The sequence below is a fragment of the Gallinula chloropus genome (assembly GCF_964237585.1).
Source record: "Gallinula chloropus genome assembly, chromosome: 6".
NCBI lineage: Eukaryota > Metazoa > Chordata > Aves > Gruiformes > Rallidae > Gallinula > Gallinula chloropus.
In genome coordinates this window covers 31,331,129-31,348,409 of record NC_140091.1, presented here as the reverse complement: position 1 = coordinate 31,348,409, position 17,281 = coordinate 31,331,129, and the positions used below count along the sequence as shown (strand labels likewise).

At 37.7% G+C, this 17,281-nt stretch overlaps 1 protein-coding gene across 1 annotated transcript; it reads left to right on the top strand.

Annotated features, from left to right (window-relative positions):
* Positions 1 to 925: 925 nt before the first annotated feature.
* Positions 926 to 16,146, top strand: RNPC3 (RNA binding region (RNP1, RRM) containing 3; the record flags this gene model as incomplete). The annotated part of the gene is made up of 15 exons (XM_084266569.1): positions 926 to 1,147; positions 2,206 to 2,253; positions 3,357 to 3,475; positions 4,538 to 4,618; positions 5,330 to 5,441; positions 5,774 to 5,842; positions 7,256 to 7,404; positions 8,363 to 8,488; positions 9,366 to 9,502; positions 10,133 to 10,294; positions 10,431 to 10,525; positions 10,604 to 10,662; positions 11,184 to 11,316; positions 12,249 to 12,321; positions 15,932 to 16,146. The coding sequence occupies 14 exons, from the start codon at positions 926 to 928 to the stop codon at positions 12,306 to 12,308; spliced, it is 1,572 nt and encodes a 523-aa protein (XP_084122695.1). The 3' UTR covers positions 12,309 to 12,321; positions 15,932 to 16,146.
* Positions 16,147 to 17,281: the final 1,135 nt, after the last annotated feature.

Here is a 17,281-nt window from a genome sequence, read left to right as displayed (position 1 = left end):
GCACTATTGCTCTGTCAGTCCCCGAGCAAGTAGCAAGTGATCTGCACAGGTGGTGTTTTTGCCAGCCAGCAACCAGATAAATAGATATTGTAATACCTGAGATTCTATCAGTCAGGTTTGGGGTTTTTTTTCCCCTTCTGAGGTCATGAATAAAACGTCAGAAGAAAAGGCTGCCTGTAGATGAATCTGGCTTCAGTAAGAACTGGCTAGTAACTGCCTCCATAGCTACAACTTGTGCTGCAGAACCGCCTGGTGCTTGTAATTACAGGCTGCAATTACAGCTCTGCTTCACCCATGCTACTTGCCTTTGCCAGATGCTTGACAGCTGCTACCCTGAAGCATCATAGTGATGTTTATGCCAGAAAAATCTTAATACCTTGGTGTTCGGGAGAAGTGGCAGGTGGAAAAGACAAGCCTCTTCAGCTAAAGGCCAATGAGAATGGTATTTTGAAAACAGTACTTCTTACAATTTGGTCTGAAGATAAGCTCTCAACTAAGGGAGGGGAGGAGGGCAAGGGGCACCTCTTTCTCTTTGGAGCGTTACTTCAGACTTCACTAAGGCAGATTTGGTACGATATCTGATGGAGACGTAGCCCTGGAAAGAAGGGCTCTCGGGCAGCCCACCGCAGCGCTTACGGCCATCGAGACCGAGGGGGCTGGGGGACAGACCCCGACGGCTGGCTCGCCAGCACACGGGCCAGAGCAGCGCAGGTCGCCACAGCAGCTTAGCCGCCCCTTTCCTCCCCCCAAAGCTACCAGGGGACCCTAGCACAACGCCAGAGCCCCCCCAAGCTTCCCTCCGAGCCTGCGCATGCCCAGTGCGCTTCCCGCGCTTCCCTCTGGCGACAAGCCAGCCTAGGTCTCGCGAGACTTGGGGCAGAAACTTCGCCTTCGCTCGCTCGCTTGCTTCCGGGTGCGCGCGGCCATGGCGGCGCCGGGCCTGGAGGAGACGCGGGTGGGCGGCATGGGCTTGGGCGCCGGCCCCCCTCACCCCGGCGTTCCGCCTCACCCCGGCGTGGCGCGGCGGCGGGGCCGGACGCTGCTGGTGCGGCACCTGCCCGCTGAGCTGACGGTGGACGAGAAGGAGGATCTGCTGAAGCACTTCGGGGCGGGGGCTGTACGCGTCCTGTCCGACCACGGGCGGCTGGTAAGGGCCTGGGGCGGGAGCGGGGGGGGAGACCTGCCGCCTCCCTGGGCCGCTTGCCCTGCGTCCGGGGCGCGGGGATGTGCGTGTTTGCCGGGTCAGAGCGGAGCCGGTTGCGGTGCGGGGGCCCTGCGCGCCAGGAGAGCTCCGCTGGGCCTAGGCGAGGCGGTCGAGAGAGCGTCCGCGGCGGGCCCGGGTTCCCCGCCGGCAGCGAGTCCGGGGCCCGCCCTTGGCTGCAGGTTTCGGCTTGTCAGGGGTAAGGCTGTGGGTAAGCTGTGTAGAAGGGTCTGCTGGTAGGTGTAGGAACGCAGTTTCAAAGGTATGTCTCTTGAAATAATGTGGGTTTTTTCCCTCCAAATTGCAAAGTATAAGAATTATTAGGTGACAAAGGCAGTTTGGAAAGAAAGAGCCTTGTATTCCTGCAGAACTGCTGATAAATGAGGTCTTCATCTCATGGCAGGGTCATGCTTCGTTTGGTAGGGTGTTAAAAATACTGACCTCATTACAACGGTTTTCCTGAATGTAATCACAGGGTGGCAAGATGAAGTAATAAAGTTTGTTAAAGCTTAAGATGAACTGTATATTCTGTGAGGAGTTGATCTAATTTGGAAGTCTTTCAAGTTTTTTAACTTTAAAAGTAAGTGAAGATGTTAGAAACCATCCAGACTTTCAAAGCACACCAATAATTAACAGTTTTTGCAGCAGGGAAAGTATTACTTTTAAGAGTTAACTGAAAATACTCTGCTGAGATGTGCTAAAGCCAATTTATGAGTATGTACTTGCTTGCAGTTTAAGATAGCTTTTGCTCATTAAGGAAAAAAAAAAGTACTGTTTTTTGGTTTTCCTCAAACTGCTGAAGCAGGAGGTGCTTGTCCTAAATTCCTAAGAAAAACATTATCTAATCCTACACCTTTGCCCTGCATAGGAGGTAGATGGCTACTATCTGGCAGCTTTCAAAAATGTAAACTTGAGCGTATGAATTACGTGTGGGTGTGTTTCATGTGCAGTTTCGTACCTTTTTGATTTGAATTCATTGCAACACGTTTTTGTTTGTTTTCTAGAAACATACTGCTTTTGCTACCTTTCCCAGTGAGAATGCAGCTGTGAAGGTGTGTACTGAGTTTGTTATTGAATGTTTTAGTCAAGTAACCTTCTGAATTGCCAGCTGTGCACTTAATCGTCTGGTTCTCAGTGTCAGGAAGAAATATTGCAGAACAAAGTAATGCAAGGTATGTGCCAGGAGGTGCTTAAAGGATTTGATAAAATGAGGGCTTCTGTGGAGTCATAAGGAAGGTGAGTTGGAAGGGGCTTGTGGAAGTCTTCTGATCCAACCTGTCACTTACAGCGTGCCAGATGTGAGCTGAGACTGATTAGGGCCTTACCTAGGGTGTGTGTACATTTATTAACTATAAGCACAGTGTAATACACTTGTCTCCTGCTGAATGGCATGTTTGCCATGAAACCCATACCTAGTGATGCACACAGTTCAAGACCGCCTGGAGTGCCCAACTTTGATGTGAAAGAGAAAACTGCCATGTCAATGGGGGACATAGATACCAAACAGGTAATACTATAGTGCTTTTAAAACGTGAATCTGGTAAAAAGCCTGTGTCCTGAGTTTCCCTCTTGTGCTCTGGTTGGTTTTTTGGGTGTTGTTTTTATGGGTTTTTTAGGCCAATCTGTAAAGTAGTACTCAAAGTTGCTAAAACTACGTGAGCTGTACAAGGGTCAACTTAGGTGGCTTTGTGTCAATTGGTAGCAGCCTATCAGGATCTGGACTGACAGAATGCTGGAGCTTCCTAGTGTCACTGTTAAGAATCTTGATGTGTTTTTAAGATTCTCACCTAGGGACTTCAACATGTTTGCAGCTCATGAGCAAGAGGTTGGTTACCTAAAATCACGGGGGTTTACTAGGCTATGAATGAAGTACCATTAAGGCTGCAGTCTCACTGTGTTCAGATGACCAAAGTCTCTGAAATGGTTCTCATTGTGCAACCTCTCCTCTGTTTCCTTCCTGCTAGCAGGAAAGGACATGCTACAAGCAGTTCTGTGAAGGCAGGAATGGTGCAGAACTACTTGTCTCTGGTGGTACAGACTTAGCTTAAACTGCATCCTATGCCTAGTTTGCCAACCAAAGAAAGAACAGTTATGCTTTGAAATAATTCTGATGTTTTCCCTCTCCCTTTCTTTTTTCCATTGTAATTGTTTGAAGGCTTTGTCAAGACTGCATCAGCTGAAACTTTTAGGTCACACCTTAGTTGTTGAATTTGCAAAGGAGCAAGATAGTGTGCAGGTACTTAGCCAGCCTTCTGTCTCAGAGAAGTGTAAAAGGTAGGTGCATAGAAATTAAATTACTGTGTGGTCAAGGAAAGGAAATTCTGTACTGATGATACTTCTGTCATGTTGTTAAGTCAAAGGATTAATTGAACCATTTAGAAGTGTTAACAGGCAGGTTCAGATCTACAGATAACTGCCTGCATTCCTCCTATTAGTATTGGTTTTTTCAGAATGATGAATTCTCATCCTTATTCCTATGGTTATTAATATCTTCAGTCAGCAGATGGTCCTGTTTATTCTCACTTAGAGAGCAAGACTCCAGTCTATAAGCTGACACCAGTGATGCACAGGTTCTCCATGGCTTTTAGAAAACGTTTTTTGGTCAGGATTAAAATTTTGTTTTGCTGTTAAACACTGCATGCAGTGTTTCTAATCTAATCAAGAGCCAGGCAGATTTGACACCTGCTATCACAACTATATAGCAAGACAATTATTGCTTCTAGGCTTGAGCTGATTTGCAAATATCCAGTGTGAAGCATAAGCAAGACAAAAAATCCCCACCTTTCACAAGTGTCTCTTCAAATACTTAATATGTAATATTAAAAAAAATCAATTCTAATAATAGTGTGCCTGAGAACTGTCATAATTTGGGTTTCAATTGTCAGGTATTTAATTAAAAAAATAGGTTGCATAGTTAAGCTTTCACTTTTACTCGTGTAATATGTAAGTAAGTGATAGAAGCTATATGCTAGCACTTAATTTAAAATCAACACTAGTGGTTTGAACTTTTTCTACTCAATATGAACAAATCTATAAACAAATATCTTTGATTTTACACAGTCTCTGAACAGAGAAACAATATTTTTAGTAGATTTAGGGTGTAAGTAGAGGGAGAGTTAATTAAATGTCTGTAAATATTTATTTATGTAGGCAATAGCAGTCTGGCTACTCTAAGTATCTAGATGTATTAATTCTTAAGAATAAATAATGGCTGCAGCAATGACATTGATAAAATATGTTAAAATATTATGCTATTTATTATCTTTTTTAATTATAGGAGATTAAATATATTTCATACATTATGTTTTAATTAATGCTAAATTAATTAATTTTCAGCTTAGAAGAACCAGTGAAAGAAGAAGAGAAGAAAGAACCAAACTGTCTTACAATAGAGAATGGAATTGCACCCAATCATGGGTTAGTTGTTTGGGGTTTTTTTAAAAAAAGTAATTATTCTGTTACAGTTTATTTTAAGAATTGTGCAGTGTTGAATTAGAGAGAATGTGGTATACTGCAGCAGCTGTTGTTTTGTATTCTAGTTTACTGTGTTCTACATGCATAGCTGTAGGAATTGTCATAAAGGTGAAACTTCAAGCTCACAGTTGAATAGCAACTGGTGCTTTAAGCTATAAAGTTCTGGATTGTGTAATACCCTTCTAGTATGATGTATTTCTCTCAGTATGTTTGAAGATGGGTAGATTGTTCCACTGTTAACAGCAGAATACTCTTGACTTCTGTTCCCCCCCCTTATATTTTTGCATACACGAAGAATAAATTTATTTTTCAGGTTAATAAATCCAGCGCTTTGAGCTTAAGTTGTTTTGTACAGTATGCTATGCTGTACTTTTGGGTTTGGATGCATTGATTGCTGCTGCATGCTTTAAGCTTTCTGGATGTGTTGGTACTTTTGTTGTGCCAAAGCCCAGCCAGTCTGTCATGTGTTACAGGACTGTTCCTAGTGTTAAAGACAAAATGGAAGTGGCCCAAAACTACTGTAGGGAAAACAATTATATTTCAGTCATACTTCAGATGTAATAAGTATTTAAACTTCTATTAGTCACTTTTATCATTCATAATGTAGTGCTGGTGCTAAGATTCCTTGTTTGTTTGTTTGTTTGTTCTTCTCAGCCTCACCTTTCCCATCAATTCTTGTCTCAAATATTTGTATCCGCCACCTTCGAGTACAATTCTAGCAAATATAGCAAATGCCTTGGCAAGTGTGCCCAAATTTTATGTCCAGGTAAGTAAAAAATGGCAAAAAAGCATAAAAATAAAAGTATCTTCTTTTTCCTCTTTTAATTAAGTTAGTTTTCCTGTGATAGTGTTAACTAATGGTAACTTTACTTTTACTGATTAGCCTTTTTAGGGTCTTGCTTATATATTTATATTTATATATTTTATTGGATCTCAAGAGCAGGCTTTCACATTGGTTAACAACCAATGTAGTTGTGTCTTTGTTAAAACTATGCTGATTTATACCTTCCAGAAGTTATTAGATATAATCATTATCAATGGATTGTTTTCATGTATTTATTTATTTAAAGGAAATCTGCTGTCTTGGAATAATTTCAGGTGCTTCATCTAATGAATAAAATGAATCTTCCTCCACCTTTTGGACCAATTACTGCTCGCCCTCCCATGGTAACCCTTTTTTTAATATATGTTTTAAGTACTGTAAAATGAATTCACAATTTGAAATGTTAGCAATATACTAGGAAATATAAGTTGACACTGCTAAAAGTAGGAGAAATCTCTAGAGGATAAAAAATACTGCTGCATTTCATTGGGCAAGGTGTGCATGTTAGTCTGACAATAGCACTGTCGAGTATTAACAGAAGGGAAGTTACAGCATCACATTACAGATACAGGAAATAAAGAATATGATTAGTCTGTTGACTACAAAGATCTTTGGAGTTCTGATTAGATTCAGACTCTAAATGATTACATGCAGCTTTTGGATGTAACTTTGGCTGAAAGAATCCGGGTTGAGGTAAACTGTCAGAGGCTCAGGGGCAGCTGTTTCTGGTGACAAATAGAAATACCAGCTCTGTGGTCTCAGCTCTGTGTTGCTGTGGTAGTGTAGTTTGACTGCCAGCAGGAGTCTGAACAAGTGAGAATTTGCATTAATATGGGTAGCTACAGTACTTGGAAGTACTATAGTGAAGATGTGCTCCACTACATTTTGTGTTTGCCTTAACAAAACAACTGCTTCTAACAGAGGAGCTAGCCAGTAAGAAAATGGTGAAATAAATCTATAAAATGAATTCACACTGATTTTTCTGGCAGTAATTTTATTTGTTGCCTGGTCTTTGGCCAGGTTAAGCACTGTGACTTTAATGGTCATGCACAAAGAGTAGTAAGGTGAGAAGCTAGGCCTTGAGATACCTAGAGCAGTTTCTAAAGGGCACAGAGTGTTTCTAATGCCAGAAGATGACAGCATGTTGTGGAATTGATGGTGGTACATAAAAGTAGCTGTTAAGTGTAGTAAGTTTGTTGAAAGTGGGGCTGGAGATCATGTTATATATAGAGAATCCCTCCGATTTTTGCAGAAGGGAAAAAAACTGGTATCTTTCATGAAATCCTCAGTCCTTAAATAAATAGAAATGTAACTTTGATAAGCGATGAAAGGTTCAGTGTAGAAGCTGAAATGGCTTGGGAGCTTAGTCCTTCTCCCATGTGTTTTGACCACATTCCTCTCTGGGAAGTCCTTAAGGCTGTCTGCGAAGTAAAAACCCAGGGCCATGGTTTCTACTTTGGGGTTCTTTTGGGTTAGGGTTTTGGGTTTTTTTTGAACTCCTCACATTTAAAGACATTCACTGTTATGCTTCAGAAAGCAGCTTTTTTTTCTTTCAGAAGGTTTTCATGGGTAACATAGTTTAACAAAATGTCATATAGATTCCTATAAACAGACTTTAAAAAAATGCTCATTGCCATCTTCGAGGTTATTGATTTGACTGTTTTTTATTATGTAAAAGAAAACAAGATATACGTGATTTTCCTTGAAATGTTTAGTTAATTTTTAGGTTACTTTTTTAACTTCTTCCCCATAATTAGTATGAAGAGTATTTGCCAGTGCCTGTGCCACCTCCCCCAATCCCACCTCTGCCTCCTGAAGAACCTCCTTTGCCTGAAGAGGAAGAAGAGCAGCCATCTAGTGGAGAAGAATCAGAATATGAGAGTGATAATGAGGAGGAAAAGGAGAGGTAAACATAGAATCATAGAATTGTAGGGGTTGGAAGGGACCTCAAGAGATCATCGGGTCCAACCCCAAAACATCTAACAGTTCTGTGCACGTTTTTAAAGTGACAACATTTTTAACTTTTCTAGTATCATGAAATCTATTAACACTTGCAGCATATAGATAATCTTTCCAGATGCTTAAGGAAGCTCCAGAGTGACTTAAAACAGGACAGTACTAATAATGGTATGCAAATTATCATTTTCTCCATGTCCAAAGACCCAAGAAAACAAAAGCTCATAATTGAATAGAGAGTGCAGATACAAGAAAGCAGTAATTACTTTGTTTCTGGGTTCTTAATTTTTTCACACCTTTAAATAAACTATTGATTCTGAATCATATGTGCACTCTTGACTTCCAAAATGTTCTCTGTACATCAGTGTGGTTGCTAGGAGTAATAACAACAGGAGGCTGTGTGTGCTGAGGATTCTCTTGCACTTTTAGTACTGAATTGCATCATAGCTGTAGTTTTAGTCTAAACAAAGAAGCAATTTTCTTAATCTGCTATTTAAACTGAAAAGTAAACTAGGAAGTTCCTATGCTATATTCAAAAGTATATGCATTTGGAAGAAAGGCACTCCTGTTGAGTGGAAATAATGGTATGGATAAGGGTTTAGCTTCAGCCTTCTTGGCATTTCTGCAGCTTCAGTGTCTTAATTAGGTGCATGCTTAGAGGAGGAAGGGTTGTCATTGAGCTGCTATGGTTTTGATAGATCACTTAAGTGCTTTCTCTCTCTATCGAGTTGCTACGCATTATAGTTTGTTAATGTGATTTTTTTGTCTTAAGGTAGTTAGATTTTATAAATGTATTTTAATAAGTTGTATTTCAAGGGTCTTAAGGGAGAGGGAAGGGTTCTCAAAATGAGTATTTTCAAATAAATTATAAGCCACTTTGGGTTTGGTTTAAATTTTCTTTAAAACAGAATGACCAAGTTGATGGAATTAGCAACACTTCAGCCTAAAAGACCAATAAACACAAAGAAGCGTGGTGTTAGAAAAAAGCAAAGAATTAAAGACTTACTGAATGTTCCTGTGTGTACTCCTCACAGGTTTGTATTATTTCTGTGCCTTTTACACTTTTTTCAGAATATTACTCTCTTTACTAAATGATGTTCTCTGTATTGTTTGCTTTAGTGTTGCTGTTTTAACACAAGCAGTCTTCATTGATAGGTAATTTTGGTAGTGGTGATGCTCTTCCTTTATCCTCATGCTTGGTGTTACTGCTGTAAAGGTCCAAATTGTTGTGTAACTTGAACTCATGTCTGCTAAATGTTAATATGTAAAGTGTGCCTGGTTCAATATCTGTTTCTCTTGTGTTCAAACTAATAAAACTATTTTCTCATAAGAAAAATAATTTCATCTTACAGCCTTGACAGAATCATCTGGGTGTTACCTTAAAATATAAAATTTCCAACTTAAAAAAAAGGAAAAAAAGATATAATGACAGAAGAATAATAAACAGACTTTGTTTTACGTAGTTTTGGTTTCCAAAACTGTAGTTGTATGGCACAGTAGAGACCAGTGCAGTATTTCTATGTAGTGGTGATTAATTGTGAATGTATTCTTACTGTTAGCAGGCTTATTCCTCCAAGTGATCTGGCATAATTTTTTTAAAAAAATAATATATTTTATACACTATGTGAGAGAGCAGCAAGGCCAGGGTTTTTTTTTTTTCATATTTAAGTTTCTGATAAAACTTTAAGTGCCTGTTTCTACTGTAATGTGGTATGTAATTCTTGGGTTTGCTCTCACTGCCAGCCATACCTACTGTATTTGTAGTGTTTTAATCAGCATGAACTATATTGGGTTAAACTTATGAAGTTAAAAACTCGTGTGTTTGTGGTAAACAGCATAAAATTGATCTAGAAGAAATCTACCTGAATATGTGTTCATCAGTGTCTGACTCTCACACCTTGTTTTGAACAGCAATTTGCACCCTGCGCTGTCACCTTCAGATGTCTTTGAGCAGCCACAGCATATAGGTCATAAAAAAATTGAGTTCCATATTACTACTGACATCCCTGCTGTTCTTCAGACAAACTCAGAAAAAGAAGAAAAAAATGGTAAGAGAGTTTGTACTTCAACTGTATTTAGTATGAAATTCCTGTGATTTCAGTGTGTGGAAGGCAGAGAATTACTTCCTTCTTTTCTGTTGGATGCTTTGTAAATAGCCTGTGTCGGGGTTTAAGGACACCAGCTTGCATCTTGCTGCATCCACTTTATTTCCATTTTGGAGCAAAATACACTGAAGGATCTAGAGAATTTTAAAGGTCTGTTCTTCTGTGATCTTTGTGATTTATGGTGAGGTGTGCTTTCTTTCAGATGCTAAAGTCATTCTCACAAATGTGTCACGAATGCATTCTCGGTATTGAATGGTTTCATACAGGGTCACAGTCAGTCCGTGTTTCTCAGTACTTTACAGTAACACATAGTTTCTTTGAATAAAAATTAGGTGAATCATTAAAATGGATGGAGGCTTGAGCAGCAAGGCTAGTTTTAACTTTACTGGCATGTGCCATGTCTTATTTCTAGTACAGCTGATTTTATAGGACCATGTAGAGTGTTGTGTTCACATTGCTTTACGAAGTCTACTATATTAAAATACTACCATAAGGAGTATGCTTTTTTGCTTGCTGTTGATGCTTCTTGTGGATAAACATACAAGCCACTTATATAATGTGTTGAAATTTCAGACCTTTATGCAGCCACAGAAGAAATCAATAATACAGGCTTTGGAAGGATTTTCCCAGCTCCTAGCTCAAATGATAAAATGGAGACTGAAGAGGAAGATGAGGAAATACCATCAGAATTTATTTCCAGGAGGGATCTAGAAAAAAACAGACTTTCTAGAGAAGGTATAACAGAGAATAAATTATCTAATACTAATATTTCCTTTATTAATTGATTGTAGGTTTATCTACATATTTTGTAGTGAGAAAAAACCCAAAGTAATTAAATGACCTAAAATGTTGTTTTTCTGTTGTCTTCAAGAAATGGAAAAGTTTTCTGTTTTCAAAAACTATGAGCCGGGTGATCCAAACTGCAGGATATATGTGAAGAATTTAGCCAAACAAGTTCAGGAAAAGGTAGGTAAACAAACAAATTAAATATTTTTCAAAAATGCTTTTTATTGGCTTCCTTTTACGCCTGTCCTTTAATTTCAGGATCTCAAGTTCATTTTTGGCAGATATGTTGACTTCGAGTCAGAAGTGGAACGAAATATGTAAGTTAATTGGACACTTGGTTAAAATTAAGCCTTCTGTAATACTGCTGAAAATAATTGTTTTAAAGCTAGTCAGCTTTACCTTTTTCTTTCTGCTTCTGCATAAACGAAAAATAATCTGAAAATCATAATTTATCACAAGTACAGAAATAGCAATAGTTTTATTAGTGTCTGAAGACCCTACTATTTTGCCCATGTGTATTTGTAACCAAATTTACCATTTATTGGATGAGTGACTTAGAATAAACAGTGTAGAGGACTGTGTACATATCTGATGACTTTGCACATGTCTTTATTTAGCACAGTTGCACACCAGTTTGCCACCCTGAAGTGCCACTAAAGCCACTTCTTACTGAATGGTTGCCCTGCAGAATGGCCTCCAGTGACAGAATTCAGGCTTGTAGGGTCTGCTCCCATTTCTGCTGTTTCTCCAACTTGAAGCATAAGGATTATATTTGTCCTGTGAATTACAAAGATGTGGTTTAACATGAGTACTTCTGAATTCTTCATTTTGCCTCTAGGTTTGATATACGTTTGATGAAGGAAGGACGTATGAAGGGACAGGCTTTCATCGGACTTCCTAATGAAAAAGCAGCTGCTAAAGCTTTAAAAGAAGCAAATGGATATGTCTTATTTGAAAAACCCATGGTGGTTGTATCTTTTTCTTCAAAAATTTACATATTCTTTGTAATCTCTGTCAAGCTCAAGTTTTCCTGACGTAGTATTCTACTTAGTAGAAATCTGTGGAAAGAGAAAATAACTTAAAACCAGACAGCAGAGCATAGAGTATTGTTAATTGTGTGGTAAGTTAACCATATATAGAGACACCTCTTCTGAAATAGGAAAGTAAATGTGTTTTATTTAAAAGCATTTCTTTTATTTAGCTGTTTAATACTTCAAACACAATACAAAAGATATTAGTTGTATGACCACTATATTTCAATTAAGTATGCTTTTTGGCTTGGTTAATCCTATATTTGCAGAATTAAAAATGTGAAGAAATGTTCCTGTCAGAGTCAGTGGTCTCAGTTTTGACTGCTTCTCTAGCTGAACCTGTCAGTTACTTTTTGGACCTGTGTAATGTGTTGGTATTCCTGCATTTTGTGATCACATTGCCCTGGTTTTTTGTCTGTAGGTTTTAAATTCCTTTTTCATTTTTCCCATAAATGTTTCATAGTTCATTTCTTTATACTCCTGTTCACCCCAACCTCTGTTCCATTTAGTTTTTTCCTCCCAAATGCCTACTGAGACATTAAAGTTATGGAATTAACATGCTGAGATTGAGAGCTGTAAATATCAAGCATTTATCCTGCTGTAGTTACTCTGTATCTAAACCATTTAGGGTTAGTTCTCCTTGCTATTACTGCAAACTCTTGAACAGGCTGTCTTAAAATTTTTGTACTGCAAATAAGTGAGGTCCCAATCTTTGACTAATAGATACTTTTGTTATAATATTTAGTACTGCAGTAGAATTTTTTCACACATAAAGGCCGTTTCTTAAACTGTCTTTTGCTGAAATAATCCATTTTTCTTCTTGATTGACTTCTGTTTATCATTGACACTTGTAGTCCTTAACAGAGTTGCAGCAATTTGCTCGTTCAGCTAGACCAAAACAGGATGCCAATGAAGGGAAAAGAAAAAAGTAAAACACTGCACAAGGTATGGATTCTCTGCCTGAAAATAAAAATAAATACATACACTGGGGGTGTTTGTTAATTCGTTTTATTGGGTTTTTTTTTTGTTTTTATTATCTTTTTAATGGCTGCTTTAGAAATAGTGATGGTGGAGGGGAAGTGTTCCATATGCTTTAATATGCACTTTACCTGAAAACCAGAGTGCAAGGTATATAGTTAGTGTAAGTTTAAAATGTTGCTTCTTCCTTTGTTTAGAAACTTGGAGACTGTCATTTCCCTAATCTTGATATCCTAGGGTAGTTAATTTCTCTAAGCCTGAAACTGGGAAGATGGGGAGAATATTTCTGTGGAATCTGGTCACTTACCTTTTAGTAATCTTCAGGGGTTTGGGCTTTGGAAAGAGTTGCCTCTCTTCCCTTTTGTGCTTGTGATTTTAAAGTCATCCAGAAGAACTGTTTCTAGCAGTGAATTCTTTTAGATAACTCTGTAAGGACCTTTTGGCTTTTCTAACTTTGCAAAATGAGATCTTAGTACTGCTGCAGGATCCTTTCAACTTGCCTGATTTAAGGAAGGATACTTCATCAGGAAGTGCTACTAAATGATGCAGTGATCAAGACTTCCTTTGTTGTGGAATGCATAGGTCCTGATTTTTTGTTACATTATTGTGAGAGGTTTTGTGGCCTCAACACATTTGAATAGTGAACTGTGACAAATTAGAATGTGAAGTGACTGGTGCAAGAATTAGAAGCACTTCAGTCTGAACCCATGATAGATCAGCTAGCTCAATTTTAAAAGGCCTTTAACTTAATCACAACAGTTGGGCATCAATGGTTTTGCATCCACTCAAGACCAAATGAACCTAGAGCTTAGACTGAATGCTTCTAACACTCTGTGATGTGTTTTTAATTGGGATGTTTTAATCACTGTTACTTTGGAGAAGAACCCTGACATTTGAAATAAAGGATGTGAATAGCTGGTTTGGGTTTTTAAAAACTGGTTGGAAATCCAGCAATATCATTATTGTGAGGGTAGTGTTTGTTTTAAACAGTTACATTAATTTTTAGGTTTCTTTTGTCAGTTGTCTAAGGACTTTTTAATCAGATTATACTACAACTTATACTCCCTTATTTCTGAGACACTCTGGTTTTACCAGATCCTATTTTGAGTTTCTGATTCGTGGTTTGCAAAATCTGTATTTTATCAAATTAAAGATCTTTTTTTTCTGTATTGGTTATTGAGAAGAGACAAAGGAACCTTGGCTAAAGTATTCTGTTAGGAACACAGGTTTATGGGAATGTATGTCTTGTTTCTTACTCTTTCCTGGTTAGGAAAAAACCCTACTTGTGTTTATATTGTTTTATCCAGTGTGCAATAAGAAAATTACTAAGGTTTCTTTTAAATGCAAGAAAACCTTGAAGTTTTTTAGCTGTTGGAAAGCCTTATAAATGAAGTTTGAACACTCTTTATTCTTTCATTAATTCCATGTGTTTCCAGTTAATTTTGTACATTAAGTCCACTACTTAACTAAATATGCTAAATAATACCTGAATTACATAAAGAAAATCACGAGGTGTTTATTGGGCTATGAATCATTTTGATTGTCAGCTTGGAAGCTTGTTTTAGAGTGAGCAAACACATACTTACGCAAGACTTATTTGTACACCTGAAATTCCACATGGGTTACTCTGGTCTAATTGGTTTAATGTACCACGGGCAGAAGGTCATCTTTACCTTGACCGTCTGTATGCCGATATCACCATAGACTTCATACAGATCTCTAGGGGTCCATGAGGTTTAATTAAAAATACTTCCCAACTAATCATGAAACTGAACCCTATTTCTGTATAACTGCTTTCCTGTTCCTGCTGGAAATTCCTGATGGATGCTGATTTATGATGCAAAATTCCATGATAGAAATCTGAGTCTGTAAGAGAGAGTGGTGCCAGAATCTCATTTGAAACACAAATAGGCATGGAAACAAGTTTGTGTGAACATTTGAGGGACTTCAGAGTTAATCTCTATCTTCTGTCTTCATGTTTGTTTGTGGGGTTTTTGTTGCTTGGTGTTCTTGTTTTTTTACTAAATTGACATAAAATAAAATTTTCATTATCTTTAAACAGGAAGAAGCTGTTTTAAAATCATGAATGTTACTGCAATTATTGATTTTTAGTATTTTCTCTACAGAGATTTTATCCTTTGTAGAGAATATAATACATATAATTTATAAGAGTCCTATGTAACTCCTTGCTGCCTGAAATGTCTTTTTCTTGATGGACTGCGAACAATTTCAGTTAGTATTTGGGGTGACTTTTTTCTGTAGCTGAAATAACAGCTTTTTGGGAGAAAGTTTATGTAGAAGAAACTGATGTTGAGAGGTCTCCAGCTTCTTCATAGGGAAGAAGTTACTTGAAAACCTGCATTGAATGGAAACATGGTTGGGTTTTGGACCTGATGGAAAAAGTGAGTCCATAAAGTGGCAAAGCACTAAAGGAGAATTAAAGAAATGGGGAAAAAATCTGGTGTCCTAGTAGTTCAAGTTATCAAAAAAAATGTGTTTACTTTTGAATATGGAGTTCAGTGTTGTTGGACTCTTCAGCCCTCATTAAATCTCATAAGGGGTCAGAACTGTATTTTTTGAGGCATATTTGCTTATGATAGGTAGCATATAGTGATGTGTGTGCAATACTGAGAAGCAAATAAAATTAAACCACATTCTGCTGTTCTTCTTTAGAAACATTCCTGCGTAAATACTGCAGTAATACTGTCATGCAGAGTGTATCCTTTCTTGTTGTATCCTTTTTTGTGCAATGTTTCCTGTAGCACTCAACCACATCTAAGTTGTTCTATAGAGTAGGCGTGGGGAGGAGTTTACATGTTTTAGAGGTTGAACTAATCTGGTAACTTTAAAAGAAAAGGGCACTTTCGAGGGGAAAAAACTACTGAGTTGCCTGTGGTGTGTGAATAGACAATGAAGGTTCCTAAACTTAAAAGATAGCCTCCACCTTCTTCAAAGGTCATATAACTTGCTTGTATCAGCTAGAAGTGTTCCACTGATGGGCGTGGAGTTGTGTTGAGCTCACATTGAGAATTCTGTCTTGGTTTTCTTTAAATAAATACGGTAATAATACTGTGGGGTTCAAAATAAATTGCAGAGCAATTCTTAGTAATATAGGGTTGACCAGTATTTTAGATGATTTCATTACTGCTGTCCTGATACAGAAGCAGTCTGTAGTTGACTTAGCTTGTACATTCCTTACTTTTTTCTTTTTTTGTACAGAGAAGGAAAGTCTAACAGTATCCCATAATGAAGTATTTGGAACTGAACTATTAATCAGCTATTAATCACTGCTACCTTTTTGTTGGTTTTTTAGGTTTTGGTTTTTTCTAGACTGTTCTCTGCCTTGAAGTAGTGTTGTTGCTGCCTATGACACATTTTTCTTGTGGGTTTCATATTACATCATTATTTAACTTACTGCAATATAAAATTAATACAGCCTGTATTGAGTCAGGTGTTTTCAGGCATTCAGCACTTACTTAAATACTAAGCATCTTTCCATTTAGTTTGGTCAAAAGAAAGCATAACGCTACTATTTTCTAGTTATTCTTGCTTTTAACATGCCTTTGTGATGTTCCAGGTCCCTTTTGTGTTCCATCTTTGCATTATCAAGCTGAGGGAAGAAGCAGTGTAATCGACAGGACTCTTGAACTGTGCGTAGTAGCATTTCTAAAGTATTTAAGGCATAGTATAAATTTTCTCATCTTAAAGATTCCAGATACCTTTAAACTGTCACAAGACTTACATGTATGGTGGTTTGCTTGTGAAATCTAATAAATTATTTCCTTCATTTTGGCTTTTTGTCTTCGTTTGACCTTTGTGGGGTTTGGGAGTGGAGATGCTTATTTTTCAAAAGGTGAATAATCCAGCTGTAACTGTGCAGCATGCTCTAGATGATTCAGATAATATTCACCTCTTTTGAATGTGCTCTGTAGCTTTTAGTGTTCTGGGATAAAAAGATAAGAATCTCATGGTAATATCTCATTTTAGTGTAAATCATTTTCTTGTCTTAGAGACCAAACAGTGCAATGGCATGAATTTGTACACTGAAATTAGGCACTTGAGAATTAATTTTCACTGTTCATCCACATCTTGAAAAATAAAGAATAGCAGTTAAACCAGTGTTAAAACAGTGCAGGTTTGGTCTTTGCCCTGTTGAACTGTGTTTAATAAAAATTAATGCTGTGGAGGTCACATACTAGTGAAGATTATATATATACTATGTTACATACTAGGAAGATTAGTGTCACTTTCTAAAACTATGTGAGAAACCATGCTGTGAGGTTTACTTTGCAGGGTATTCCAGTGGATTTAAGGTGAAATTTATTCCATAAATAATAATGTGGTAACAGGCTGGTGTAAAGAAGTTGTTCTCTCATTGTTCCAGCTGCAAATGGCCTAAATAACTAGTATTGATTGCTGCATCTCTGCTGTCTTTTCAGTATGAGACGTCTGTTCAATACGAGCTGGCTTAGCAGATGATTTAAAAATGTTCTACTAGAATTTTTATCTCATTTGCTGCTTTCCCATGTGGACTGTGTAGTTGTACATTAGTTTATCTTATCTGTATTTTGAGTAACAGGACAGGAAAAAATACATACTCCCCACCACCTTGCACTGATAATCCACCAAGGAACCTTCGGCAGCCCAGTTGAGAGAAACAGTGAATACAGCCTTATTTCAGTTTTTCTTCATTAGGCAATGACATATAGCCAGCAACAGTTCCTATGTAATCAAACTTTTAGATATACCCATATCACTATAATTTTTACACCTAACAATACTGAATTTTACTATTAGTACTCTTGTATAAATTGATTCCTTGAATATAGAAAGATCTTGTGATAGTGGAAACTAAGTGAGGTTTATTTTCTACTCCTGTGCCTGTCAGAATTTTCTTTGGATGCCAAATTCAGGACATTATAATATG